The sequence below is a fragment of the Garra rufa genome, chromosome 14, assembly GCF_049309525.1.
Source record: "Garra rufa chromosome 14, GarRuf1.0, whole genome shotgun sequence".
NCBI classification, from domain to species: domain Eukaryota; kingdom Metazoa; phylum Chordata; class Actinopteri; order Cypriniformes; family Cyprinidae; genus Garra; species Garra rufa.
The window spans coordinates 8,154,546-8,182,523 of NC_133374.1; the positions used below are offsets into that span (position 1 = coordinate 8,154,546).

Sequence of the window (27,978 nt, forward strand, 5' to 3'; positions counted from 1 at the left end):
GCTTGCCTTACCCTGTTCTCCCCTTAGCGCATAACTTCCAGCCCCATGTGTGTATCAAACAGGTAGAGTCAGTCATCTAAAACAGCAGATCTTGTATTTTTAGCCGTCACTTTGGTAATCATGACGTGAAGTAGACACCTCACCCAAGATGTCTCATCAAACAACATGACTATGACTTCTCCCACACTTTGAAAGAAATACTTTACAAAGACTGCAATGTCAACAAAGATTACTGGAGTATGTTTTACAGGAAAATACTATTTTGTTTTCTACTAAAATTGCACATTTAATTTAATGTTTTGTTTGCCGTTTCTAGATCTCTAGAATTTTTACAGTGTTTTTTTTTTTTTTATGTTTTTTACTGTTTTAAATCTTTTTGTCTTTTCACTTGTCATTTTCAGTCAAATTGTGTAGGTTTAGACATTTTGAAAAGATATTTAATTTGATCTTATTTTATTTTTATATATTTCAACAATATACGCATAGACATTTTATCTGATATTATGCATACATTTAAAAAATTGGTTTATGTTTAAAACAAGAATAATAAAACAACACTAAAAATACAAAAATATTTTAGTCAAAATTCTTAGTCAATGAATTATTAGTCATTTTTAATCAGTTTTCAATTTTATTTTAAGTTTTAGTCATTTTTAAAACTTGTTAAAATTAACATTTCTCATTTTTATTAATGCTTTTTTAGGTTGTCACCTAATATTTGTATTTTATTTTATTTTATTTTAATTGTGATTTTTAACACATTATATTCTTTACAGTCAGCTGATTACTCAGGGGTTAAAAAAAATAAACATTCGTAAAATGAGATAAGCACAATTTTGTAGTTTTACATTTTTTTCTAAAAGAATACTTAATTTCATCCCAATTTATTTTGAAGCTTTTCTAATATTATGCATAAAGTTTAAATTTGTAACAGTTTTTGTTTCAGTCAAAAATAACAACACATTCTATTCTTTACAGTCAGCTGATTACTCAGGGGTTAAAAAGTTACTCAGGGTTGAAAAAAAACAAATTTGGAAAACGAGCTAAGCAGATAATCTTTTTTAAAGAATATTTGATTTTATCTTAATTTATTTTTATATATTTTGAAGTTTGTATTGCTTTGAAATGAAGTTTTTCTAATATTATGCATAAAGATAACAAATCTTAGTCAGATTTATGCTTAAAACAAGAATAAAAACAATACAAAACAACACTAAAATCTTTTAATGAAAATTCTAAGTCAAAAATCAATATTATTTTAGGATAATTAATACACTATTACAGTATTATTATTTAAATTGTGTGATCAATTTACAATTTTATTTTAAGGTTTTGTAATTTTGTTATGTGTTTTTTTTATATTTAACATTTGTAATATTAAATATATATTTTTATCTTTATTTTAATATATTTTAAAGTTTATTTTGCTTTGAAATTTTTTTTTTCTATTATTATGCATAAATCTAACAAATCGTAGCCTTTTAGTCAAAATTCTTTTAGTATAATTTATATACTGTTATTGTATTAATATTTTTCATTTTTAATCAGTTTTTAATTTAATTTTAATTGTAATTTCATTGTTTTTATCATTTTTATTAGTTTTTTATATTTAACATTTGTAATATTAAATATATTTTTACGTTATTTTTTAAATGTCTTAATTGATTTTTATTTCATTTTTAGTTAAATGTAGTTAAAATAACATTTCTAATTTTCATTGATTAATTTTTTTTAAGTTTTCATCTAATATTTGTATTTTATTTTATTTTAATTAATTATTTTAAAGTGATATAATCATTTTTGTTTCAGCCAAAAATAACAACACATTCTTTGCAACACCCTGTTCTATTATTTTGCATAAATCTAACAAATCTTAGTGAGGTTTATGCTCAAAACAACACTAAAAACACTAAAATCTTTTAGTCAAAATTCTTAGTCAACCCATGTTATTTTAGTATAATTTATATAGAATTATAGTATTATTATTTTCATTATTTTAATCAGTTTTCAATTTTACTTTTTTTAAATATTCAACATTTGTAATATTAAATATATTTTTTATGTTATTATTTTTTAAATATTTCTCAGATTTAATTTTTATTTCATTTTTACTTTATAGTTAAAATTAACATTTCTCTTTTTCATTCATGTTTTTTTTTCATCTCATATGTGTATTTTATTTTAATTCATTATTTGAAACTTATTTTCAATGCTTTTAGTTTCAGTCAAAAATAACAACACATTCTTTGTAACACCCTGTTCTTTACAGTCAGCTGATTACTCAAAAAGTTCTCTCTCCTTCCTGCTTGGCCAAAAGCTCTCTGTCTAATCCCATCGTGCTCTTGCTGATTAACACACGTTGACAAGCACACAAAAGCATGGACACAAATCAGAATGTGCATGTAACCACAAACATTTACCAAAAAACAATCCAGAAATTTCCACTGAAGCAGACACATGGAATAATTAGGCAAATCTGAGTCAGACCATTTCTATCACAAAAAAGAGAGAAACGCCTCTTACCATTACCTAGTCAAGCCAAGGATCAGTATAACATTACAAGGAGAAAGAGCATGCATACCTGAGAGAAAAATAAGGATTACATCTCTGTGCGTGTGTGCGTCTAATCTAACCATACTTTGGGCCCGGATAATGTAAGTTAAGCATATCTTAAGTATAAGTCTTCTGTTAGCAGTACGATTTGGATTTGGGTTTGTCATATATTTTCGATCTAGTATATCCCCACATAGACAGCTAGGTGAATGTGAGTGTGTGTGTGTCTGAGTATTCAGAGATAGTGGGTGTATAAACAAAGCCTGCTGTCAGTATTGAGTTTTGGGATGGAATGTGGATTTACTGAATCCCCGGAATCCTGCGGTTACGTAATGCCAATGGAAAGAGCGCTGCGTCAATGTGACGGGCGCACCTCGCTCTTATAAAGTTCACCTGTGAAGAACAGGTGTGCCGCAGATCTATGGGCTACATGTGAAAAACTGCCCAGCCTTGTCTAAATGATCACCAGCAGTGCGTTCAAGGTCCATGTGGTGTGTTGATAACAGTTTTACCTCTATAATAGGGCTTAATTATTCATTAACTACTGTATGTGTGAACAAATATTGTTTGTGCTGTTGCTCTGGACTTTCATATATTTTTAACATATACAATATTATATTATTATTAGCAATAATGCTTCAGGGAAGCAAAGTAGAATCAGAGGAAACACAGAAACTGTGTGTAACATAGCTATTAATCAAAGCGGTTAATCAAAAAGTGCATGATAAATAAAGATATTGTCTATCAAAACGAGTCGTCATACAGTTGAGGTCAAAAGTTTACACCCCCTTTCGAAATCTGCAAAATTTTAATTATTTTACCAAAATAAGAAGGGTCATATAAAATGCATATTATTTTTTATTTAGTACTGACCTGAATATAAAATGTATAAAAATGACCCTGTTTAAAAGTTTACATTCCCTTGATTCTTAATACTGTGTTGTTACCTGAATGATCCACAGCTGTGTTTTTTTGTTTAGTGATAGTTGTTCATAAGTCCCTTGTTTGTCTGCTAACAGTTAAACTGTCTGCTGTTCTTCAGAAAAATCCTTCAGGTCTCACAAATTCTTTGGTTTTCAGCATTTTTGTGTATTTGAACCCTTTCCAACAATGACTGTATGATTTTGAGATCCATCTTTTCACACTGAGGACAACTGAGGGACTTATGCGACTATTACAGAAGGTTCAAATGCTCTCTGATGCTCCAGAAAGATAAAACATGCATTAAGAGCTGGGGGTGAAAACTTTTGGAATTTGAAGGTCAGAGTAAATTTAACTTGTTTTGTCTTCTGGGAAACATGTTACTACCTTCTGCAGCCTCTGAAGGGCAGTACTAAATAAATATATATATATATATATATTTAGGCAAACTAAGGAGAATGTACACATCTCCAATCTTTGCACCTCTTGATGCATCGTTTTTCCTTCTAGAGCATCAGTGAGTGTTTGAACCTTCTGTAATAGTTGCATATAAGTCCCTCAGTTGTCCTAAGTGTGAAAAACTGGATCTCAAAACCATATAGTCATTGTTGGAAAGGGTACAAAACACAAAAATACTGGAAAACCAAAGAATTTGTGTGATTTTCTGAAGAACAGCAGGCAGTTTAACTTGTTAAGGACAACTAACACTAAACAAAAAAAACAGCTGTGGATCATTTAGGTAACAACACAGTATTAAGAATCAAGCATATGTAAACTTTGAACAGGGTTATTTTTATTATGCCACAGACGACCGCTTCTGCTTTTTCCAATCATGCGTATGTAGGAAAAGCAGCACTGATTTATCATACTAGATACATTTGATTACTTTAAAAGTACTGTTAAAATGCAACTCTGTGCGTTCGTCATCTGTCTAATAAAATGCATAGTATATTAAAGTGTCTTTGTGGTTTCCATGTTTTCTACAAAATAAAATCTGAAAATTGAGGGTGTATGACGTCATTAGCGGACGACACAATTAAAGTCCGTTACACTATTTCAAATTGCTTATTTCTCTGAACTTAAAGATTCTTTGAAACATTTGAAATAATTTAAGTACACAAGTTAGCAAAATATATAACACTAATCTAGTGGTTTTTAGATATTTTAATCAAAAAATCATAAATATTGTGCTTTTAAATGTATATTCAGAGAAAATTACAATGTTTTCTGACCTTAGATGCATTTAACCCTGTTGTAGGGGACTTTATGGAAGCCTGTTTCCACCACTGCAAGAAAACAATTAAAAAGGTAATTGTGACTTTTTAATGTGAGAAAAACTGCAAGAAATAAAGTCAGAATTGTGGGATATAAATTCAAAGTTGCTAGAAATTAAGTCAGAATTGCAAGATATAAACTCAAAAATGTGAGAAATAAAGTCAGAATTGCAAGATATAAAGTCAGAATTGAGGGATATAAACTCAAAAATGTGAGAAATAAAGTCAGAATTGCAGGATATAAACTCAAAATGCAAGAAATAAAGTCAGAATTGTGGGATATAAATTCAAAGTTGCTAGAAATTAAGTCAGAATTGCAAGATATAAACTCAAAAATGTGAGAAATAAAGTCAGAATTGCAAGATATAAAGTCAGAATTGAGGGATATAAACTCAAAAATGTGAGAAATAAAGTCAGAATTGCAGGATATAAACTCAAAATGCAAGAAATAAAGTCAGAATTGTGGGATATAAATTCAAAGTTGCGAGAAATTAAGTCAGAATTGCAGGATATAAACTCAAAAATATAAGAAATAAAGTCAGAATTTCAGGATATAAACTCAAAAATGCAAGAAATAAAGTCAGAATTGCAGGATATAAACACAAAATTGTGAGAAATAAAGTCAGAATTGCAAGATTTAAAGTCAGAATTGAGGGATATAAACTCAAAAATTTGAGAAATAAAGTCAGAATTGCAAGATATAAACTCAAAAATGTGAGAAATAAAGTCAGAATTGCAAGATATAAAGTCAGAATCGAGGGATATAAACTCAAAAATTTGAGAAATAAAGTCAGAATTGCAAGATATAAAGTAAACTCAAAATTGTGAGAAATAAAGCCAGAATTGTGAGGTATGAAGTCAGAATTGTGGGATATAAACTCAAAAATGTGAGAAATAAGTCAGAATTGCAAGATATAAAATCAGAATTGCGGGATATAAACTCAAAAATGCAAGCAATAAAGTCAGAATTGCAGGATATAAGCATAAAATTGTGAGAAATAAAGTCAGAATTGCAAGATATAAAGTAAACTCAAAATTGTGAGAAATAAAGCCAGAATTGCGAGGTATGAAGTCAGAATTGCGGGATATAAACTCAAAAATGTGAGAAATAAAGTCAGAATTGCAAGATATAAAGTCAGAATTGCGGGATATAAACTTAAAAATGCGAGAAATAAAGTCAGAATTGCAAGATATAAAGTGAGAATTGCAGGATATAAACACAAAATTGTGAGAAATAAAGTCAGAATTGCCAGATATAAACTCAAAAATGCAAGAAATAAAGTCAGAATTGCGAGATAAAGTAAACTCAAAATTGTGCGAAATAAAGCCAGAATTGCGAGGTATGAAGTCAGAATTGCGGGATATAAACTCAAAAATGTGAGAAATAAAGTCAGAATTGCAAGATATAAAATCAGAATTGCGGGATATAAACTCAAAAATGTGAGAAATAAAGTCAGAATTGCAAGATATAAAATCAGAATTGCGGGATATAAACTCAAAAATGTGAGAAATAAAGTCAGAATTGCAAGATATAAAGTGAGAATTGCAGGATATAAACACAAAAATGTGAGAAATAAAGTCAGAATTGCCAGATATAAACTCAAAAATGCAAGAAATAAAGTCAGAATTGCGAGATAAAGTAAACTCAAAATTGTGAGAAATAAAGCCAGAATTGCGAGGTATGAAGTCAGAATTGCGGGATATAAACTCAAAAATGTGAGAAATAAAGTCAGAATTGCAAGATATAAAGTCAGAATTGCGGGATATAAACTTAAAAATGCGAGAAATAAAGTCAGAATTGCAAGATATAAAGTGAGAATTGCAGGATATAAACACAAAATTGTGAGAAATAAAGTCAGAATTGCCAGATATAAACTCAAAAATGCAAGAAATAAAGTCAGAATTGCGAGATAAAGTAAACTCAAAATTGTGAGAAATAAAGCCAGAATTGCGAGGTATGAAGTCAGAATTGCGGGATATAAACTCAAAAATGTGAGAAATAAAGTCAGAATTGCAAGATATAAAGTCAGAATTGCGGGATATAAACTTAAAAATGCGAGAAATAAAGTCAGAATTGCAAGATATAAAGTGAGAATTGCAGGATATAAACACAAAATTGTGAGAAATAAAGTCAGAATTGCCAGATATAAACTCAAAAATGCAAGAAATAAAGTCAGAATTGCGAGATAAAGTAAACTCAAAATTGTGCGAAATAAAGCCAGAATTGCGAGGTATGAAGTCAGAATGGTGGGATATAAACTCAAAAATGTGAGAAATAAAGTCAGAATTGCAAGATATAAAATCAGAATTGCGGGATATAAACTCAAAAATGCGAGAAATAAAGTCAGAATTGCAGGATATAAGCATAAAATTGTGAGAAATAAAGTCAGAATTGCTGGATATAAACATAAAATTGTGAGAAATAAAGTCAGAATTGCAAGATATAAAGTAAACTCAAAATTGTGAGAAATAAAGCCAGAATTGCAAGATATAAAGTGAGAATTGCAGGATATAAACTCAAAAATGTGAGAAATAAAGTCAGAATTGCAAGATATAAAGTCAGAACTGCAGTCTATAAACTTAAAATTGTGAGAAATAAAGTCAGAATTGTGAGATATAAACAAAAAAATTGAGAATTGCAGAAGTGCATCATTTAAGCTCACAATTCTGACATTATAACTTGTAATCGTGGCTTTTTATCTCACAATTCTTTTAAGCAAGGCTGTGAGAACAAGCCAACAGGGGCTGTTTTCTGTAGCCTTTTGGTGGTTTTCTGAGTCATTAACAGCGGAACTTGAGGTTTGTCGTCATCTAGTGGTAAGGTTTGGTTCTTCCCGTTGCAGGAGGACCCTACTGTAGGCCACTTACTGTACATGTCTTGCGTGAGAAAAATATGAATGTTGCATATTAAAAGGAAGTCAAAATGATTATTTGGCTTTTAGGTGCCATTTCTCACACTTCTGTCTTTATCGACTTGCTTTATCTCAGCTGACAAAAAACATGTGTTAAGAACGTTTTGCTAATGTTTCATTAAGACATTATTTCTGAATAAATATTCAAATTGTTCTGTTTTTTAGAAAACGTTACATGCACGTTCCAACTGATTTTGAGAACATTGGATAATTCAACAAACGTTCTATTAGAACGTGTTCATAACTTATGATAGAATCTTGACAGAACATTAGGCAATATTCTGAGAACGTTCTTGTTAGCAGGGATCTTCCTGTCGTATGACGGTAAAACAATGGTGTACCGCAGATCTTGGGGGCCCGTTACGTCATACACAAGTGTAACCATCGGAACAATAAGTTTAGAGATTTCAGACAATGATAGCGATTGTTGTTGCGGCCAATTTGCATACAGTTTTTATTGTTTATAATTGTTTTCTCTGCCTCGCCATACCTGTTTAACGGCTAAAGAAGTGTACACCAACTCAAAGTAGGCTAGTTTATCATATTTGTTTAACTGTTATTGTTTTATTGATTACATTTTGCTAAAAAGCCCGGAAGGTTCTTAACCCCAAAGTGTGACAACATGCCGCATATGAGTCTAAGCTGTTTTGTGTGTGTAAAGTGTAATTATTTGGCTTCTCGTTTGACTGTAAGCCCACAAACACATGCTCGGCTCGCTGCAGAGGCTGACTCTGTGCAGTTTCTCTTTTGTCAGATTACCCTCACCAGTTTCTGTCTGAATGCACAGTTCAGTTTGTCTGCAGCGGAAACACAAGAAACAGAACCCACTCGAGTCGACCAAGAGACAGCGGCACGCGATGCTTCCGCGACATTTTTCACAACTCATCTCCCGTGAGGACCTACAACTTGCCTTAAAGTGTGGATAACGGCAGACGACAGCGAAGAATAATCATTAAATGGACGTGGGAATGAACTCCACATCATGTGAGTAACCCGCGTTTCTGTTCATAAACACTATGGTAACCACAGTTTCCGCCAAAATCCAACGATATACGATCGTGATAAATTCAAGATCCAAGATTTTCAGATATATGTATTGAACTTGATATCTAGATATATCGTTGTAAATACAAAATGTGAACTACAGATGTGTACCGTTGATTTTCACTTCAGCTTAATTCAGTTAAGAAAATATTGATTAAAATACTGTCATCGCAACAGCATCTAACTACTTAAGACTTGACTTTTCTTTATGAGGTTCGCGTTTGTTTTCTTCATAACTAGGCTGCATACATTCAAAGTGGTAAATTTAAAAAAGTATAAAGTGGACAATTAAAATGGTAACGTTACATTTTTAGTGTGGTAACTATAGAACCACGAAACTAGTCATAAGTGTCAATTTATATTATTTATACATCATCTGAAAGCTGAATAAATATGCTTTCCATTGATGTATGGTTTGTTATAGGACAATATTAGGGTCGATATATAACTATTTGAATATCTGAAATCTGAGGGTGCAAAAAAATCTAAATATTGGGAAATCGCCTTTAAAGTTGTTCAAATGAAGTTCTTAGCAATGCATATTATTAATCAAAAATTAATTTTTGATATATTTACGGTAGAAAATTTACAAATATATTAATGGAACAAGATCTTCATATCTTAATGATTTTTGGCATAAAAGAAAAATCGATCATTTTAACCCATACAATGTATTTTTGCCTATTGCTATAAATATAGGCTACGCGTGCTACTCAAGACGGGTTTTGTGGTCCAGGGTCACAAATGAAGAAAAGAAAACAAAAAGCAAAGAGAAAAAAACCCAGGGAGACCACATTTCCATTTGCCGCCTTCAACCGTGATATCATCAGAGAATTTCCAACTATTAACGTTTGATCTTTAGTCACCATATAGATTTAACCTACTTTTGGGTGCATTTCACCACATGTTCGGATGAAAAAGCTCCGCTTGAATGTTATCTAAGATTGTATCTATTTGATTTAATTACAATGAGAAGTTTAAATAACAAACCACCTGACCATGTTTCTGATCAGTACTAAAGTAATTCAGTATTTAATAATAAATACGGATGTGGTTAGTTCCAGTCAATGGTTATTTGCATGTAGATTTCCATATATTGTTTGTTTAAGATGACACAGGATATGTGATATATGAGAGGGTTGGAACTTCAAGACCTTTTCACAATAAGAATAGCTTTCACACCAAGGCATGATGAAGGTCTGTTTATTACAAGCATGCACTGCTTATGTCATCTGCCACTTTAAATACTCCAGCTTTTTAAAGTTGGGTGGAGTCTGTGCTGTTACACTTGTTGTTATTGTTATCTATGTATTCAAATACACAGGTAAACATGAAACTGCACTTAAACATTTAAAAATGGTTATTCAGGAGAGACAATGTAGGGAAAATGGAAACAATGGGTTTGGTCAAAAAGAAGCATTATGGCCCATGGCGTAAGACACAAAACAAAGCATTGTTAAAAGTAATATCAGCTTGATAAATGTGCTAAAATGTAGGCGACTCATTTCAGGAAGGATGTGCTTTCACTGTGAAGCTTGACAAGCCTTGAAACTTTACCCTATATCGACAAATATAGTGTGGGTAGAAGATCCCGAGATGTTGGTCAGGACAATGGCAGCAGTTCCGGCAAACCTGAGTAAACTAGAACCATGAGGTCACTAGTGTACATACTACTATACTCTGTTCTTTATGTCAACCAAAAAACTGGTTTCTGATTTCTTTAACCTATCTAAATATTTAACGCAGACACTTGTGTTTCAGCATTTCATGTCAAACCCAAAGAGAACAGTCACCATATGTTGAAATATAAAACATTATCCAACAGTCATTTTTGATTGTGAAAGCCATTACAATGCTAACTGGCTTATAATGAGTACAATGTGGGTCTATAATTAATTCATAAAGTCGGGTAGTCTGCTACAGACATAGATGTTCTTTGCACTACAGTGGATAATGTTTGGGAGTATTGAAAAGTAGTAATGTGAACCTTATTTTATTGTATTAATATATGAACTTTTCTTTTAAAATGTATTATTTGAGCTGTGAAGTTGTATCCAGTTGTAATTGTTCAAAATTTTAGGGTTGAACATTTCAAAGAAGTCTCCAATGCTGCATTTCGAATTTGGCCTGTTTATACTACAGCCTTAAAATATGTACCCCTGCTGTGAAGAAAAAGTACACACTTTTGGGTGTTTAGCAAAAGAGTAAACAAGCTTTGGGACATACTCTCACATATCTTGCATTATGTGTATCCATTTCACTGTAAACAATATAGTCAGTCATCTTGTCACGGTTAACTAACAACATTTTAACTTCCTACTGTATCAGACAAAAAAGAAAAAGAAAAGATAGAACTCTGCTCATATTTTTTGCATAATAATGCATTTACCTGTTAATAGCTGAATGGATGTTTACAAAAGCTGCACATTGCTGCTGCAGCTTAAATATATATATATATATATATATATATATATATATATTATTATTATTTATTTATTTTTTATTTTTTTTTTAACAATTTTTAGTAGTTCTGAACCAAATCCTTCTCCAAAGCGCAATAGGTTATGGGCAATATTAGCCATTGGAGTGTGCACGGATACACACTAAGAAAATCTACTGGAAATAATAGACAATCCGGAGACTTTTGGCATACTCTTTTCAACATACTATGCTTTGGAACACACTTATTCTAATCTCACATACTATTCAGGATGGATAGTACGCACACTGGGATAGAAGTCATAGAAGAACCCTATTAGGGTCCAAAAAGAACCATTTTTTGTTAGTGTGAAGAATGTTGTAAAGGTAGGTAGATAGTTTCTGTGCAGAAATATTACAAAAATAAAGCATAAACAACCTTTGCAAACACCCTTTTCACACGTCACGCCTTTTCTAACTTAAATGTCGCAAACACAGGTCTTACGGGTCTATAATAATGAAGGCATGTCTCAACTGGCTGCTTTCAATTAAACGCCCAACAGAAATGGTTAGATCACGTGTTGAGAAAATAAAAAGTTTGTTGTATCGACTGAAACCCAAATATTCCATCAAATGCCTCCATTAACCCTATTTGGGTTATTTTGGCAACCAAACGGGTCAAATATGGACAAACAAACAGGGTTGGGTTATTTAAACCCAGCTGGTTGGGTTAAATCTTTGACCCAACATGCTGGGTTGTTTTATTTAACTCAGCTATTGATAAAAATTACTACATTGCTGGATAAAAACAAACCATAGGTTTGAAAATAATAAAAATTCAATCACAGAGAGAATTACTAGAGGCTGGGTTGTTTTAATCAACTTAAATGTTAATTGAAAATTTCTATTGCTAGCTTAAAATGAACCAAAAATAGGATGGAAACTAAAAAGCAGACATAGGATTACTAGAAGCAACAGTAATAATATAAAGGCGAACATTTACAGTATCTCACAAACGTAAGTAAATCTCTCACATTCCAGCAACAATTTTAGTTTATCTTCTCAAGGGACAATACTATAGAATGAAACTTGGATATATTTTAGAGTAGTTAATGTGCAGCTTGTATGGCAGTATAGATTTACTGTCCCCTGAAAATTACTCAACATACAGCCATTATTGTCAAAATAGTTGGCAACAAAATTGAGTACACCCTAAGTAAACTTGTCCAAAGTGTCAATATTTTGTGTTAGCACCATTGTTATCTGGCACTGCCTTAATAATCCTAGGCATGAAATTGACCTGAGCTGCACAGGTTATTGCTTGGATCCTCTTCCACTCCTCTATCATGACATCACAAGCTGCTGGACATTAAACACATGGTGCTTCTCTACCTTAAGCCCCGTTCACACTAGACGCGACTTCTGTCGCTGCATGTCGCCAGAGGCTGGCGATGAGGTCGCTAGTGGGCGTTCTCATTACTGGTTGCTTAGTAACGTCATTTAACAGATGTTTTTATCCAAAGCAACTTTAGAAACAAAGACAAGCAGGTTACAACTCATTTTAATGCAGTTTACATTATTTTTGTATGTGGGCATGGACATGTCATATAAAACAGGACAATCACTGCTGGAGCTGAAAGGAGAATGATCACGAGCACTATCGACTTCTTTCCTATTGGTTGTCGCTCCCGAAAGTCGCTCTTCATTTGCATAAAGTTTAGAGATTCTGAACTTTGTCGCGTCGCTGGACACGCCCACATCCGGTCGCCAACGGTCGCTGACGGCCGCTGTCGCTCGCGTCGCCGGAAATCGCTGGCTCTCCATTGAAATGAATGGGATCGCGTCGCTTGGTCGCTGCATGTCGCGTGTAGTGTGAATGGGGCTTTACACTTGAGGATGCCCCTCAGATGCATAATAGGGTTCAGGTCTGGAAACATACTTGGCCACCCCATCAGCTTTACCTTCAGCTTCCTCAGCAAGGCAGTTGTCATCTTGGTGGTGGTGTGTTTGGAGTCGTTATCATGTTGGAAAACTGCCGTTCGAACTAGTTTCTAGAGGGAAGGCATCATGTCCTGCTTCAGAATGTACAGTACTTAATGGAATCCATGTTTTCCTCAATGAATTGCAGCTCCCCAGTACCAGCAGCACCAGACCATGATGCTCCCACCACCATGCTTGACTGTAGGCAAGACACAAATTCCTTGGTACTCCTCACCAGGGCATCGTCACAAATGCTGGACACCATCTGAGCCAAACAAGTTCATCTTAGTCCCATCAGACCACAGGACATGGTTCCAGTAAGTCATGCTCTTGGACAGGTTGTCTTCAGCAAACTGTTTGCAGGCTTTCTTGTGAGCCAGCTTCAGAAGAGACTTCCTTCTGGGACGGCGCCCATGCAAATCAACTTTTTGCAGTGAGAGGCATATGGTCTGAGCACTGACAAGCTGGCCTTCTACTTCTGCAACCTTTAAAGCAATGCTGGCAGCACTCATGCATCTTCCGAGTGGAACCCATCTTGGAAAACCTCTGTAGTGTAACTCAGTTTCAGGGTGTTACTGAACCTCTAATAGCCTTGGCCATCTTTGTGGAGAGCAACAATTCTAATTCTCAAATCCTCAGAGAGTTCTTTGCCATGAGATACTATGTTGAACATTCAGTGGTCAGTGTGAGAGAATTGTACTTAAAGCACCAAATTTGAATTGCTCTAACACAAGATACCCAAGTTTGTATGGTCCTGTCAAGCAGACAAAAACATAAACATGATGAACAGGCATGTGGCTTTGCATAGTTAAACAACATACTGCTGTTATCACTTAGAGTGTATACTCAATTTTGTTGCCAACTATTTTGACAATAATGGTTGTATGTTGAGTTATTTTCAAAGGACAGTAAATCTATATCGCTATACAAGCTGCACATTGACTACTCTAAAATATATCCAAGTTTCTTAGTATTGTCCCTTAAGAAGATATACTGAAATGGTTGCTGAAATGTGAGGGGTGCATTCAATTTTGTGAGATACTATAATAATAAGTGAAAATACCCATGAACAAGCATTTTAGAAAGTAACATTTTAATTCAAGTATTAAACCATTTTTTTTTTCCTTTTTACCCTAAATAGAGCCGATTCTCATGCCAGTGGGCTGCTGTTTGGCAGGGGAACTGCGAACCTCAGACCACCGCCCTGCATTTCACATACAGCTGAAATATGTCGTGACTGACTTCATAACCTGCCCATAAACAAACAGTACAGCTTTTAACATCTAAATTAATTAAAATCAGTATTAAAGTGAATAAAATTAGTTATGCAAGGCAAGGCGTTTCCATCATGCAAAATGACCATTGCTGACGCATTTTAGGACTGACATCTTGTCCTTGTATTTTGCGTTCCGTAAAATAAAATCATTTACTGCACAGTTAAGACTTTATAGTTGAAATAAAACATTACAAACTTTAATTTCACTGAAGAAGACCACCAAATCAGTAGCACTGAGGAATCGCTTTCTCATGAAGAGTATGAAATGCCCTCGCTCTGACAGTAAAGGTCCTTACAGAGTCCAACATTTTGGTCCGAAATTTTCGTACATTAAAAAATAAATATGACCTGACATTGTGTCAATCAGGTTTATACACTGTCTCCGAAACTTTCACCTGTCCTAAAAAAATTTGTATTGGGTTCCATTTTCTGCATTTTCGCATCCACAGCAAGCATTTTGAGAGGTGTTTTGACTATTCAGAGCCACTGTTACTTTCCGTGCATGACGAATTTTGACCAATATCAAATTCGTTTGCATCTAGTGCTTTACTAGACAAGTATTTTGAGCATTCTAACATTCACAAATAGTCCTCATTCACTTTTATTGTACTGTTTCTTGCCCTACGTTCACACTGCAGGCAAATGTGGCCCAAATCTGTTTCCCTCATGACAAATGTAAAAAGCACAAACTACATGGAATCTGATCTTTTCAATTCCAATTTGTGCCACTTCCATATCAGGTACTCAATGCGATACAGGTCAGATGTTTTGCAATGCAACAGCGGTGTGAACAATCAAATCGGAATTCATTTGACTTTTATGTCACTCTAGATCAACATTCGGCATAATTCTGTGCTCATGGTAGTCACTTCAATGATTTTACATACCCAAATTTCTCAAGACAGTTGCGAAAGGTAGTCATTGGACATACAGCGATGTGTCAGAACTCATAAGTATTCTAGTGACAACTCTATATACAAGCAAAACGAGGGCTCGTATCATACAAGTTTAAAAACTCTGTTCTCTTTTGTCACAACCTTGTCTTTATTTTTCACATCGCCTGTGCATATTTTCACTGTGTTGATTGATCTAATAAAACAATACAGTGATCTGTCACAACACATTAAAGGAGCCAATTTTTTTACTTTCATGAAAAATTACAACATTTTAAAGCTGAGATCTTTCATACCAGCAGTAACCTGCTATGTCTTGTCTGTCTGCATTATGTCAGTTTCCTTTTTGTTCCACAGTGTATTTTTGACTGTGTGAGAACATGTGTAGTGTGATTTTTGCAAAGGGTCAATTGACAATTGAAGGCGACAAGCCTTATACACGATAAGTTGATGAGTTTATCTACATTTATTATGCCGCCGATATCCCTTTCTATCTTGGGAATCTGCAATCTTAAAACCGGATATATTTGCGGGCTTCCATAGTGGCAATGCGCTTTGTTTTCCACTATTTGGCAACCCCGTGTGTTGAAACAACTCAACTTTAAAAACTCTCTTTCGTCACAATCTTGTCTGTATTTTTCACATTGCCTGCACATTATTTTACTGGCTTCTGCAGATCACACGATAAATAAACACATAATCGCTACGTCCTCTGTGTTTACATCCATATGACAGTGCGCTGAGATTGTGTTTGCCAAGTCCACAGCTTTCACGTGGAATTGGGCTACTTTTTTACTGTTGCCGCAGGTTGTTGAGGCGACCCCACTAACAAGATATTTACCCCCTGAAATGCAATTGGGCTAGTTTCAGAGTAGTTTTGAAAAGCAATTGGGTGGATTGTTGTAAAAACCTGGCAACCGGTTTGTAATTATGTTTTTTTTTCTGTGCATTTGGGTCAGAATCATGAACTGTTCACACTGGTAATCTGATACTGGCCTCATTTAAAACAACAATGTGAGCAGCTATACAAAAAATGTTTTTTGTTTGTCTCCGTAATCAAGCACATCTGATTGCACTCATCAACTCATTAGAAAGCATCTCCAGGACCTGAAATAGGTGTGTCAGATAAGGAAGACATACAAAATGTGCAGTGCTGGGGGGCGCCCAGGACCAGGGTTGAGAAACACTGCTGTAGATTGAGCTTTAAAGGTGCAGTATGTAATACTGACAGCTAGCGGTTGTAATGGGTACTGCAGTTCAAAAAGCAAACTATTGGAGAGCATTGTTCTCCCACCTCCTCCTCGGACTGGACACTCACACGGGTTGCCAGATTGAGGACATGTAACAGAAATAATCGCAATTTACTCTTTGCAAACAGCTTGACTGACAGGTGATCTGACCCATCTTTACACCGACAAACAAATCAGACATGATATAAACTTGGAAAATTGTGTTTTGATGTCTTTCACAGTTAAAATAAAATACGTTCTGATGTTCATTCATGTTTATTTCACGCTTTAAGTAAATAAGATGATCGGTTCACATGGTCAAAATGGACCTCATGGGTCGATTGATCTAATAAGACAATACAGTGATCTGTCATGACGCATTAAAGGAGCCACAAAATGGTATTTATTTTTTACTTTCTTAAAAAATTGCAACATTTCAAAGCTGAGACCTTGTTTCATACCTGCAGTAACCTGCTCCGTCTTGACCGCCTGCATTATGTCAGTTTCCTTTTTGTTCCACAATGTATTTTTGACTGTGTGAGAACATGATGTGTAGTGTGAGAACTGCATTGTAACAGTAACTAAAGCGGGTTTTTGCAAAGGGTCAATTGACAATGGAAGGCGACAGGCCTTATGCACTATAAGTTGATAAGATGATCTATGTTTAAAGGGATAGTTCACCCAAAAATTTTAATTTATGTTTATTTGCTTACGCCTAGGGCATCCAAGATGTAGGTGACTTTGTTTCTTCAGTAGAACATAAACAAAGATGTTTAACTCAAACTGTTGCAGTCTGTCAGTCATATAATGGCAATCAATGGTTACCAAATCTTTAAGAGTTAAAAAAACAACAAAAAAACAGAGAAAACCAAATTAAACCCTGCGGCTTGTGACGATACATTGAGGTGTTAAGACACAAAACAATTGCTCTGTGCAAAAAACCGAACAGTATTTATATCATTATTTACCTCTGATCCACCGCAACGTTATCCTGATTCTGGCAACCGATTAAAAACTAAAAGATTATGTTTCCTTGTGCAAACTCATCTGGAAGTGTTGACTTTTCACAGACTACACTGCCAGAGCATTTTGAGGCATCATGCGCCGGCTATTGTGAACGCACTCCATACAGCTGAACGTTGCAGTGGATCCGATGTAAATAATGATATACATACACCCTTAAAAATAAAGGTGCTTCAAAGGGTTCTTCAAGCGATGCTATAGAACAGGGGTCATCAAACCTGAGGGCCGGTGTCCTGCAGAGTTTAGCTCCAACTTGCCTCAACGCACCTGCCTAGAAGTTTCAAGTATACCTATTAAGACCTTGATAAGCTGATTCAGGTGTGTTTGATTAGGGTTGGAGCTAAACTCTGTAGGACACCGGCCCTCCAGGACTGAGTGTGGTGACCCCTGCCATAGAAGAACCATTTTTGGCTCCACAAAGAACCGTTCAGTCAAAGGTTCTTTAAAGAACCATTTCTTGCTTACCTTTTTATCATCTGAAGAACCTTATTTGCCACGAAGAACCTTTTGTGAAAAAGAAAGGTTCTTTAGATGTTAAAGGTTTTTTATTGAACCATTTAGACAAAAAGGGTTCTTCTATGGCATTGTAAAGCACTTTGTTTTTAAGAGTGTACTGTTCAGTTTCTTGGACAGGCCGATCGTTATTTGTCTCAAGACCTCAGTATATCGTCACGAGCCACAGGGTTTAATTTGCTTTTGTCTGTGTACGTTTTTTTTTTTTTACTCTTAAAGATTTGGTAACCATTGACTGCCATTATATGACTGACAGACTGCAACGGTTTGAGTTAAAAATCTTCTTACACTTACATCTTGGATGCCCTGGGGATAAGCAGATAAACATCACATTTTTATTTTTGGGTGAACTATCCCTTTAATACGCCTCTGATAGCCCCAGGTAGAATCTGCTATCTCTAACCGATATATTTGCTGGCTTCTATGGTGGCAATACGCTTTGTTTTCCACTAACTGGCAACCCAGGGTGTTGAAACACTTTTAGAACAACTGGCTGTAGCATTGCTTTTCAGAGAATGATATGCTTCAGTTAGGGCTGTGCAATTAATCGAAATTCGGTTTCACTTTCGATTTCTGCCTCAAACGATCATGAAAATGCAGTAAAAAAAAAACAATTATTGCGCCTCATTCCGCCCCCTTACTAGTGCTGTGCATTCGCCTCTCCATAAAAGCCTAATTTCACATGCAAATCAGCAAAATCATGTACCGTGACTTTCATGAAACCGGATGTGCTTGATTTATTAATGTTTCTTTGATGTTGTGTTTTTAATAGCGCGTAAGACAACTTCCGCTATTCTGTGTATGCGCTCAGAGACGGAGCAAACCACAGACATGTAAAGTTATTTTTTAGCTAAAGGTGCGTGCCTAAATGGTCAAATACACACAAAAATATTTCAGAATGAGGCGCTTAGTGATTATTCATGTAAACCCTTGTCAGTTATGTCTTAAATGATCATAAACAGTTGAGAATGAAAATACGTGTGTAACAGTACATTGGATCCGTGTGACACTTAAAGGTTGTATCAGCGATTTCTAGCCTGAAACATAAAGTGTCAAATTCAGCTGAGCTTTCTTCACGATCCGCTCGCTGCCTGCCCCATAAATTGTCTGTGAAAAAACCGCGTCTCTCTGGTCAACCTAGGGTCCGAGATATGCCAAAAAAACAATCGGCACTACCAACCTTTCCACACATAAACAAACAGTGTTCCAACCAATCAGCGTCAGGGGTTTGGTGTTGTGGACTTTCGCTCCGCCTCCCTCACATCCCTGCACCAGTAGGAAAGTCCACAACACCAACCCCCTGACGCTGATTGGTTGGAACACTGTTTGATTATCTGTGGAATAGTTGATAGCGCCGATTGTTTTTTTGGCATATCTCGGACCCTAGGCTGACCAGAGAGACGCGGTTTTTTCACAGACAATTTATGGGGCAGACAGCGAGCGGATCGTGAAGAAAGCTCAGCTGAATTTGACACTTTATGTTTCAGGCTAGAAATCGCTGATACAACCTTTAAAGCGGCATAACACATAATATTCCTTCTGCCGTCTCTGTGCTTAATATTAATAAAACGTAAAAATACAAAGAGAAAAATCACTGACTGCGCTTGAATGAAGGACTTTTGTAGTTTTAATAAAAAACAAAGCATGTTTAACTATTACAGTGAATACGCTGTTTTATTTTACATCAGATAATTACATTCAATTTCTGTATTGTTAGACTACTTTAGACTTGCATAAAAGTATATATATATATACCTCTTTCTTTCTCTCTCTTAAACAGATAGCTGTGATTGGGTGTGTTGGGTCCAGAGGTGCGTATATGTACCCATTCTGGTTTTCGGCTTCCCTCTGATCCTGGCCGCTCTGTGGCAGCTGATCTTCCGCGTCAGACGTTGGAGCGAATCCATGGTTTACCTCAGCAACCTCATCATCAACGACAGCCTGCTAATGCTGTCCCTGCCCTTCAAAATACATGCCTACAATAATAACTGGACTCTAGGCCCAACGTTCTGCTCCCTGCTGGAGAGCCTGCTCTACGTCAACATCTACGGGAGCATCATGCTGAGCGTCTGCATCGCGGTCGACCGATACATCGCTCTACAGTTTCCATTCGCAGCACGGCGTTTGCGATCTCCGCGCAAGGCGGTGTTCGTGTGCCTAATCGTATGGATGATGGTCTTTGGAAGCAGCTTCCCTATATACGGACTTCACGAAAAAGAACAAACAAACAAAACTGCTTACTGCTTCCAGGACTTCACCAACACAACTTGGACGAAAAGTTGGATTCTGGTGTGTATGGAGACAGTGTTTTGTAGCAGCGCCATAGTGATGGTGTTCTGTTCCATACGCGTGGCTCAAATCCTGCACAATCTGAGGGAGCGCAACCCTGGAGATTCCAAACTGCGCAACAACAAGAGCATGAAGATCGTTCTCAGCAACCTGGTGGTCTTCCTCACATGCTTCATTCCTTACCACATAGCGGCGCCCATATACTTCCATGCCAAGACAGGCTACTGGTATCAGAAAACCATCAATCATCTGCGCTACTTTGTTCACATGAGCATATGTATTAGCAACGTGAACATCTTGGCAGATGGCGCATGTTACTATTTCATCCTTAAAGAGAATCTGGAGTCCGCGCAGAAAGAGAGGAGAATGGCTATCCGCGTCAGAGAGACACGCATACGGGGATCAAAGACTCTGCCGTTTGAAGAAATGCATAATGGTTCGTCCAAAGCCACTAAAAGTACAGAAATATGTGTAGATACTGGTTTTACGTAAAGATCCACACCAAAACTCATGGAGACCGAATGCTATAGGATGATGAATCCTACAGGAACACAGGGAAGGAAGACAGAAGACAGTAAGACATGCTCGGATAGATGAGTATATAAAGGTGGATGTGAAGTATATACACTTGTTACAGCAGCGTTTTTTATTATTATAGATTATTTTAATCACATAACACAAAAGTTAATGGTTTAAAGTTTATTTGAGCCATGATAAGAACATTTAGCCATTTTGGAGTGAACTTTTTGTTTACTTTTCCCAAAAAATCACAAGTAAAAAAGTAAATTTTTATATTGAATTGTACTATTTGGAAACCTTACTTTTTTGTATTGTGATGATATTTTAAGAAGTTGATTTTATTTCCTTAACTATTCTTAAAGTTCTTAATAATGATGAGTTTCATCACTGTAAGATACATGTCATTCATATGAATTACTGTAAAAATAAAAGCAGTAAAACATAAATAATAAACATAAGTAAATAAATAAGCCCTCATTAGTGTAACATTAAATTGACTAGAAATAATAGAATAGAATAATCTGTTATTATTCTAGAATAATATAATAATAAGAGAAGACAAAAAAGTATTTACAGTTGAAGTCAAAAGTTTACATACACCTTTCAGAATCTGCAACATGTTAATTATTTTACCAAAATATACTTTTGTTTAATATAAGTTAAACTGTTTTCTGTTTTTTCAGTATCTTTGTGTATTTGAACCCTTTCCAGCAATGACTCTATGATTTTGAGATCCATCTTTTCACACTGAGGACAACTAAGGGACTCATATGAAACTATTACAGAAGGTTCAAATGCTTACTGATGCTTCAGAAGGAAACACAATGCATTAAGAGCAAGGGTGTAAACTTTTGAAGAACAGAATGAAGAGGTGTACATTTTTCTTATTTTGCCTAAATATCATTTTTTTCTCATTTAGTACTACCCTTCAGAAGCTACAGAACATACTTACAGAAAGAAGACAAAATCAGTTCAATTTACCCTGATCTTCAATTTCAAAAAGTTTTCACCCCCGGCTCTTAATGCATTGTGTTTCCTTCTAAAGCATCAGCGAGTGTTTGAACCTTCTGTAATTGTTGAATATGAGTCCCTCAGTTGACCTCAGTGTTAAAGGATCTCAAAATCATAGTCATTGTTGGAAATGGTTCAAATACACAAAAATGCCGGAACATGAAGAACAGCAGGCAGTTTAACTGGCAGTAAACAAGGGACTCATGAACAACTATCACTAAACATAAAAAACAAAAACACAGCTGTGGATCATTTAGGTAATAAGTAATAATAAATTCAACTATTATTTTCTCTTGTGGACTATATATAAACATTATTTATGGGAGATATCTTATTCAGGTCAGTACTAAATGAAAAATAACATGCATTTTGTATGATCCCTTTTATTTTGATAAAATAATTAACATTTTGCAGATTCTGTTAGTACTGAATTGATGAATTGACAAAATGAATTGACAAATGAATAAATATTGTATTACAGTGATGAGAATTACCATTTAAAAATAATTACCGTAAGATGAAATATAGTAGTGGGAACTAGGTGGTAAAATGAGATTGTCCTGTCACAATTTAATAAAAATTGTATCGATTTCTAATGGTAGATTAATGTTTAATCTTTTTATTTATTTATTTTTTATTTTTTTTACCTGATTTAATCAAAGACAATCTTTTTAAACCCATTTTGGTGTTAAGAATGTAAATGTTTTTAGGATTTGTTTGGTCCCAAATTCCTCTTCTCACCAGCAGAGGACGCACTTCCACTTTCTGTTTTTTAATCGTGGTTAAGCCTATCAGTCAGTAGGAGGTTTATTGGTCACATGAAGTAAGTTCAATGAGTGTTCATGTTAAAAGAAATGATTAACTTCAACACTATCTTCCTGCCATAGGATAAAGTTTAAGTCAGTGTCAAAGGTTCCTGTTCTGAAGCAGATGTGTCTGTGCGGGAAACATGCAGGGTTAAAAGCAATTGACAGGGAGTGTCTTCTTTTATAGCAGGGAAGTGTTACAAAACGCTACATTTCTATTTTTCAATGTCATGTCAAGTTTAATGTCGTAACCCTGACTGAAGGTGTTTCATTTTTGCACCAGATAAAATGTCACTGCTTATATGTTTTGATAATGCTGCTTTAATGTAGCCAAATCATTTTATAAAAGCTTATCTTGACTCTGATTTTCTGTAATAAAGTAAGAGTATTTTTGAGGTTCTTACGAAGCACTTCACGAAGGTCCTTCTAATGCCCTGTTGTTTCCATCTCCCTTTGCCTGTGTGATATTAATGTTATTTATTGGAATAAATAAGACTTTGTATTAAAATATGTGTGCACTGTGAGACATATTCATTTCAGATTTCTCATGATGATTGCCAGTCCTGATACATCAATCAAAGTGTAAAATATAAACCACGGGAATGCATATTTTAAGCTGTGGTAACGTGTTCAAGCATCGTTAGACGTCACAAGTGTTCAGAAGTTTTGTGTGAAAACAAAACCACACTGAGATGCATTGTCCTAAAGCTTAAAACTTTATTCTACTTAAAAAGTAAGTTTGGGGCATCTTTTCACATCTGTTAGAATTGTATATATTCATTCTACAGGTTATTAATCCCTAAGGCTATGTTTACAATATTTTTTTTTTCTAAAATCGTTTGACATTGGGCTTGCTTTATATCAATAGGAAACAAATCACTGCAACAAAATCTTGAGTGGTATTTCTATAGTTATTTTTCTTATTATTACGGTAACACTTTACAATAAGGTTCATTAGTTAAACATTAGTTAATGTATTAACTAACATGAACTAACCATGAGCAATACATTTGTTACTGTATTTACTAATCTTCATTAACGTTAGTTAACGGAAATACAGTTGTTCAATTCAAACTGCATTAACTAATGTTAAAAAAAATTAATAATGCATTAGTAAATGTTGAAATTAACATGAACAAATGCTGTATAAGTGCAGTTCATTATTAGTTCATGTTAACTAATGTGGTTAACTAATGTTAACTAATGAACCTTATTGTAAAGTGTTACCATTATTACTATTAGTAGTAGTACTTTCTTACATAACACTTAAAGATAATTGTTGGAGTGAAAATTGTGTTTACTTAACATACAAAACATAAAATGAAAATAAGTTGGTCACATTTTACATGTTCATAAATACAAAATTACTGTAATAAAAAACATTATTTTTATTATGTTTTTTAATATTATTTGCAAGTCAATTAAGGTACTTTTACCCCCAGGTCTCTTTACTGTAATGCAAAATAAAGTTTTTCATTACTGTAACATTGAAAATGATTAGAAATAATTGGAAAAGTAATAAGAATTGGTTGCACTTCCTTAAATTTAATTAAAAATAAAATTCAAAACCTATAAAAAATAAAAGCTTAATCATAATTAATTTCAAGTTTCAACTAACTTAAAAATCAGCAGCTGCTCTAAAAATGTAAGTTAAATCAACTACTATTCATTTTAAGTTGATTTAACTTAAGAGTTAAAATTGCTCATACTTTAAAGTTGATTTAACTTAAATTTTTAATGCAGCTGCTAAACTTTAGTTTTTAAGTTGAAACTGGTGAAAACCTTATACTGTTTTTATTAAAAAAAACAATTATATGACTATAAATAAATACAAATATCAAAATATAGGGTGTATGTGTGTATTTATATATACATAATATACACAGCATACACATATATTATGTAAACAAAAGCTTATTTTTGATGCAATTAATCGCAATTAATCGTTTGACAGCACTAAAACCACTATATTCATAGTCTTACAATATCTGTTGTCCAAAATGTCACCTTATCGCTCTTGCATTATTCTTATAATGTTAAAATGTTTTATTAAGCATAGACTATAATACGTGTTTAATGGCAGCTCCCCATGTGACAGCTTAAGCCATAGTGATCAACATGCCCTCAAAATGAGTTTAGAGAACTGTACTGTTTTTATTAAATAATTTTTTGTAGGCTAGTCAATCAAATTTGACATTAAACATCGACATATCGTGAGAAATAGGAAAAGCTCAGCTGAAGAGGCGGAGAAACCCCCTCACCTTAATCAACATCCTTCCTCTTTTGTCGTTTCATTGCTTGCTGGGTTGCCTCAAAACCACTTTAAAATTCACCCAGAGGTCAACTAAAATCTAAGAGGACAACTTCGACCCAACCTTTCAGATTTCGTACGCCGCACTCATCGGAAACATGAACACATCCACGAACTCGTGCATAGTACCCACTTTCGAAGATTCGAACCGGTACCTGGCGTCAGCCGTGGTGTATGGACTGGTCCTGGTCGTGGGTCTACCGCTCAACACGCTGTCCCTGTGGATCCTGTTGCGCAGTCACGGGTGCCGGTCACCGTGCGCCGTGCTCATGGTGAACCTCGCCGTCTCCGACCTGCTCCTTGCGCTCTCCCTGCCGCTGCGCGTCCACTATTACGCAACGCTCCATTGGCCGTTTGGACCGGCCACTTGTACCGGTGCCATCATGCTGTTTCGCATCAATATCAGGACGAGCTCTATCTTTATAACTTTGATCAGCGTGGACCGGCTGATCGCCCTGGTCTTCCCTTTGCGCTCCCGGTCTCTGAGAACCTCCGCTTGCGCCTTCAAGTGCTGCGCGGTGGTTTGGATCCTCATCATCTGCCTTTGCATCCCAGAGATTATGAGACTCTTCAACTCCCTGAAACAATGTTCCGAAATAATACCGTGCTTTGAGAATCAGTCGCGCTCCGAAAACTCAAAAGTCTTTCCGATCTCACAGGCGGTATTTTTGTTAATACTTCTGCTGGTCAATATTGCTTCCACGGTTGTGGTTATAATTGTACTGAAGAAGCGTCCCAGCGCTGGAGCGGCCAAGGTGAACAACAAAATGAACGTGATACTGATTTTTGTAGTCAACATGTTGGTGTTTATGATATTTTTCCTGCCGTTTACAATACAACTCTTGATGCCTAATGAAAACAAAGCCCAGGTTTTACGAGTGCTCATCTGCCTGGCGAGTGTAAACTGCTGTCTGGATCCGCTCATCTACTACTTCTCCCTGGACTCGTTCTGGCAGGACAAGGGTAAAAGACAAACGGATGTAGGCACTTATTCCCTCAGCAGGTCGATGGATAGGTCTTGACAAGCTGAGAACCCTTAGGATAAACAATACTACGGAGCCCCCATTGGGACATGGCTATGGATACGAAGGAAAATATAAAGTAAATTCAGGTAAACTGGCACACCTTTTACCATTGAGATGCCTGAGGAAATTACCCAATCATCCTGAATTCTTCTCTATAGCTTTTCCTCAGATGTTACAGCTGTTATTTCCATTACAAAGGTTTTCCGGGCAAACACAATTTCTCAAAGGAACACAAACGTGTTGTAGTTCTGTCGTGAGAACGAAACGTTTCTCGGGTCGAGTGAACGCAATACTGTTTAGTCCCTCATGTGGCATTAAAAATTGGCCAAGAAAGGAAGTATTTGGACACCTTGGACACAAAATAGTATTCGAAACGTCTCTGGACACTTTGTGGTTATCAGACTTTAGTGGAACATGTTTATAGTTAATGTGACAAACTGCTGTGGTTAATCTTCCAGAATTTCAAAACTTTTATCCACTAAAATGACCCTGAACAGATGAAAGGACAAAGTTGGTTGGATATTTAGTTTTTGTCTCTATCAATCTCACAGTTTGCACTGTTGGCTTTTGGACTTGTGACCATTGACCACAAAACCAGAAGTCACAAGGGTCAATCTTTTAAAATGGAGAAATATAATCATCTGAAAGCTGAATAAGCAAGCTTTCCATTGATGTATGGTTATTTGTGACGACAATATTTCGCTGAGATGCAACTATTTGAAAATCTGGAATCTGAAGGTGCAACAAAATCGAAATATTTTCTTTACAGTTTTCAAATGAAGTTCTTAGCAATGCATATTACTAATCAAAAACTAAGTTTTGATATATTAATGGTAGGAGACTTACAAAATATCTTAATGAAACATGATCTTTACTTAATATCCTAACGGTTTTTGGCATAAAATTAAAAATGTAAAAGGTATGTTTTGACCCATACAATGTATTTTTGTGATTGTTTAACTGCCCTATTTACTTGAAATGTATTTTTAGGGTTATCTGTGTCGGAACGTCATGTAAAGTTATATTTTTGTTGATAATGTATAATGCTTATGATAATGCTATTTATTTTGATGATTTTGATTATGATGAGGACTAGTAAACCACATTGAAGCTATGCTTTTTTTTTCTCCACTTCCTGTTTTACAAAGGTGCGACAACAACAGCTCTCTTTTAACGCGTCCTTAAAAGCAACAATATTTTGTCTTAAGAAGACTTCATGAGGAAATTCTATGTGCATGTCAGTCACAACCACAGACATTTAAATTGACGGTGTCTGGTTGCATCTAAATTAGTAAACCCCAATGTTTCTGAGGTCACCTGGGGATGCTGATGATCACACTGTGGTTAAATATGATATAGGTATGTTGGCTTCGTACAACATGAGGATGTTTTGGATGAAAACTAACATATGCATTTTTTTGTCATCATTGCTATAGATGTTTACAGTTGAGGTGGTTTCTTAGTATAAAACGGTTACAGTTATATGGTTGCAGTGGTTTATCCAGTGTTGTGATAAATGTCATTAAATGCCCGTCATTAAATCTGCCATCATTAATGTCAGATGACAGAAATCTTATCTTCTGTCATCTAAAACAGTTCAAATTGACTTATTTACTACAAAAGGTTTTTTTTATAACACGAAACCATAAAAATCAGATTTCTCAAGTAAGGTATCTTATTATGTGTACAAAATGTTATCACATTAGCTATTTTTTTATACATTATATTAAAAAAGACTTTGCATTAATACCCTTGGTTTACGTTTCAGCATTTATGCTTAATGCAAAGTTAAATCTGTCTGATCGGTTTCCTTGCAGGTGTCTCATTTTCATGTTGAGTCACGTTTCCTTTTTTCCTCCCCTGACTTCTTGTGTACTGTGACTAAAACTGTAACTAAATACAATATAGATTTTAACATGCCTGCAAATAAAGAGCAGCAGTGAAGATGCAACATTTTCTGGATAAACTAATGCAAAATAGT

The 27,978-nt window shown here is 35.0% G+C and overlaps 3 protein-coding genes across 3 annotated transcripts in view; 2 read left to right on the top strand and 1 right to left on the bottom strand.

The window, feature by feature from the left end:
* Window positions 1–25,264, bottom strand: part of ngef (neuronal guanine nucleotide exchange factor) — a 64,704-nt gene extending 39,440 nt beyond the window's left edge. Inside the window, exon 1 of the mRNA XM_073817695.1 lies at window positions 25,128–25,264. The gene's annotated coding sequence lies outside the window, so the exon portion shown is untranslated. The remainder of the gene's footprint in view (window positions 1–25,127) is intronic.
* On the top strand, window positions 8,427–22,003 carry gpr55a (G protein-coupled receptor 55a). The gene is made up of 2 exons (XM_073818394.1): window positions 8,427–8,644; window positions 19,817–22,003. The coding sequence occupies exons 1-2, from the start codon at window positions 8,617–8,619 to the stop codon at window positions 20,815–20,817; spliced, it is 1,029 nt and encodes a 342-aa protein (XP_073674495.1). The 5' UTR covers window positions 8,427–8,616; the 3' UTR covers window positions 20,818–22,003.
* On the top strand, window positions 24,978–27,861 carry lpar5b (lysophosphatidic acid receptor 5b). The gene has a single exon (XM_073817696.1). The coding sequence runs from the start codon at window positions 25,071–25,073 to the stop codon at window positions 25,992–25,994; it is 924 nt and encodes a 307-aa protein (XP_073673797.1). The 5' UTR covers window positions 24,978–25,070; the 3' UTR covers window positions 25,995–27,861.
* The last annotated feature ends 117 nt before the right edge of the window (window positions 27,862–27,978 follow it).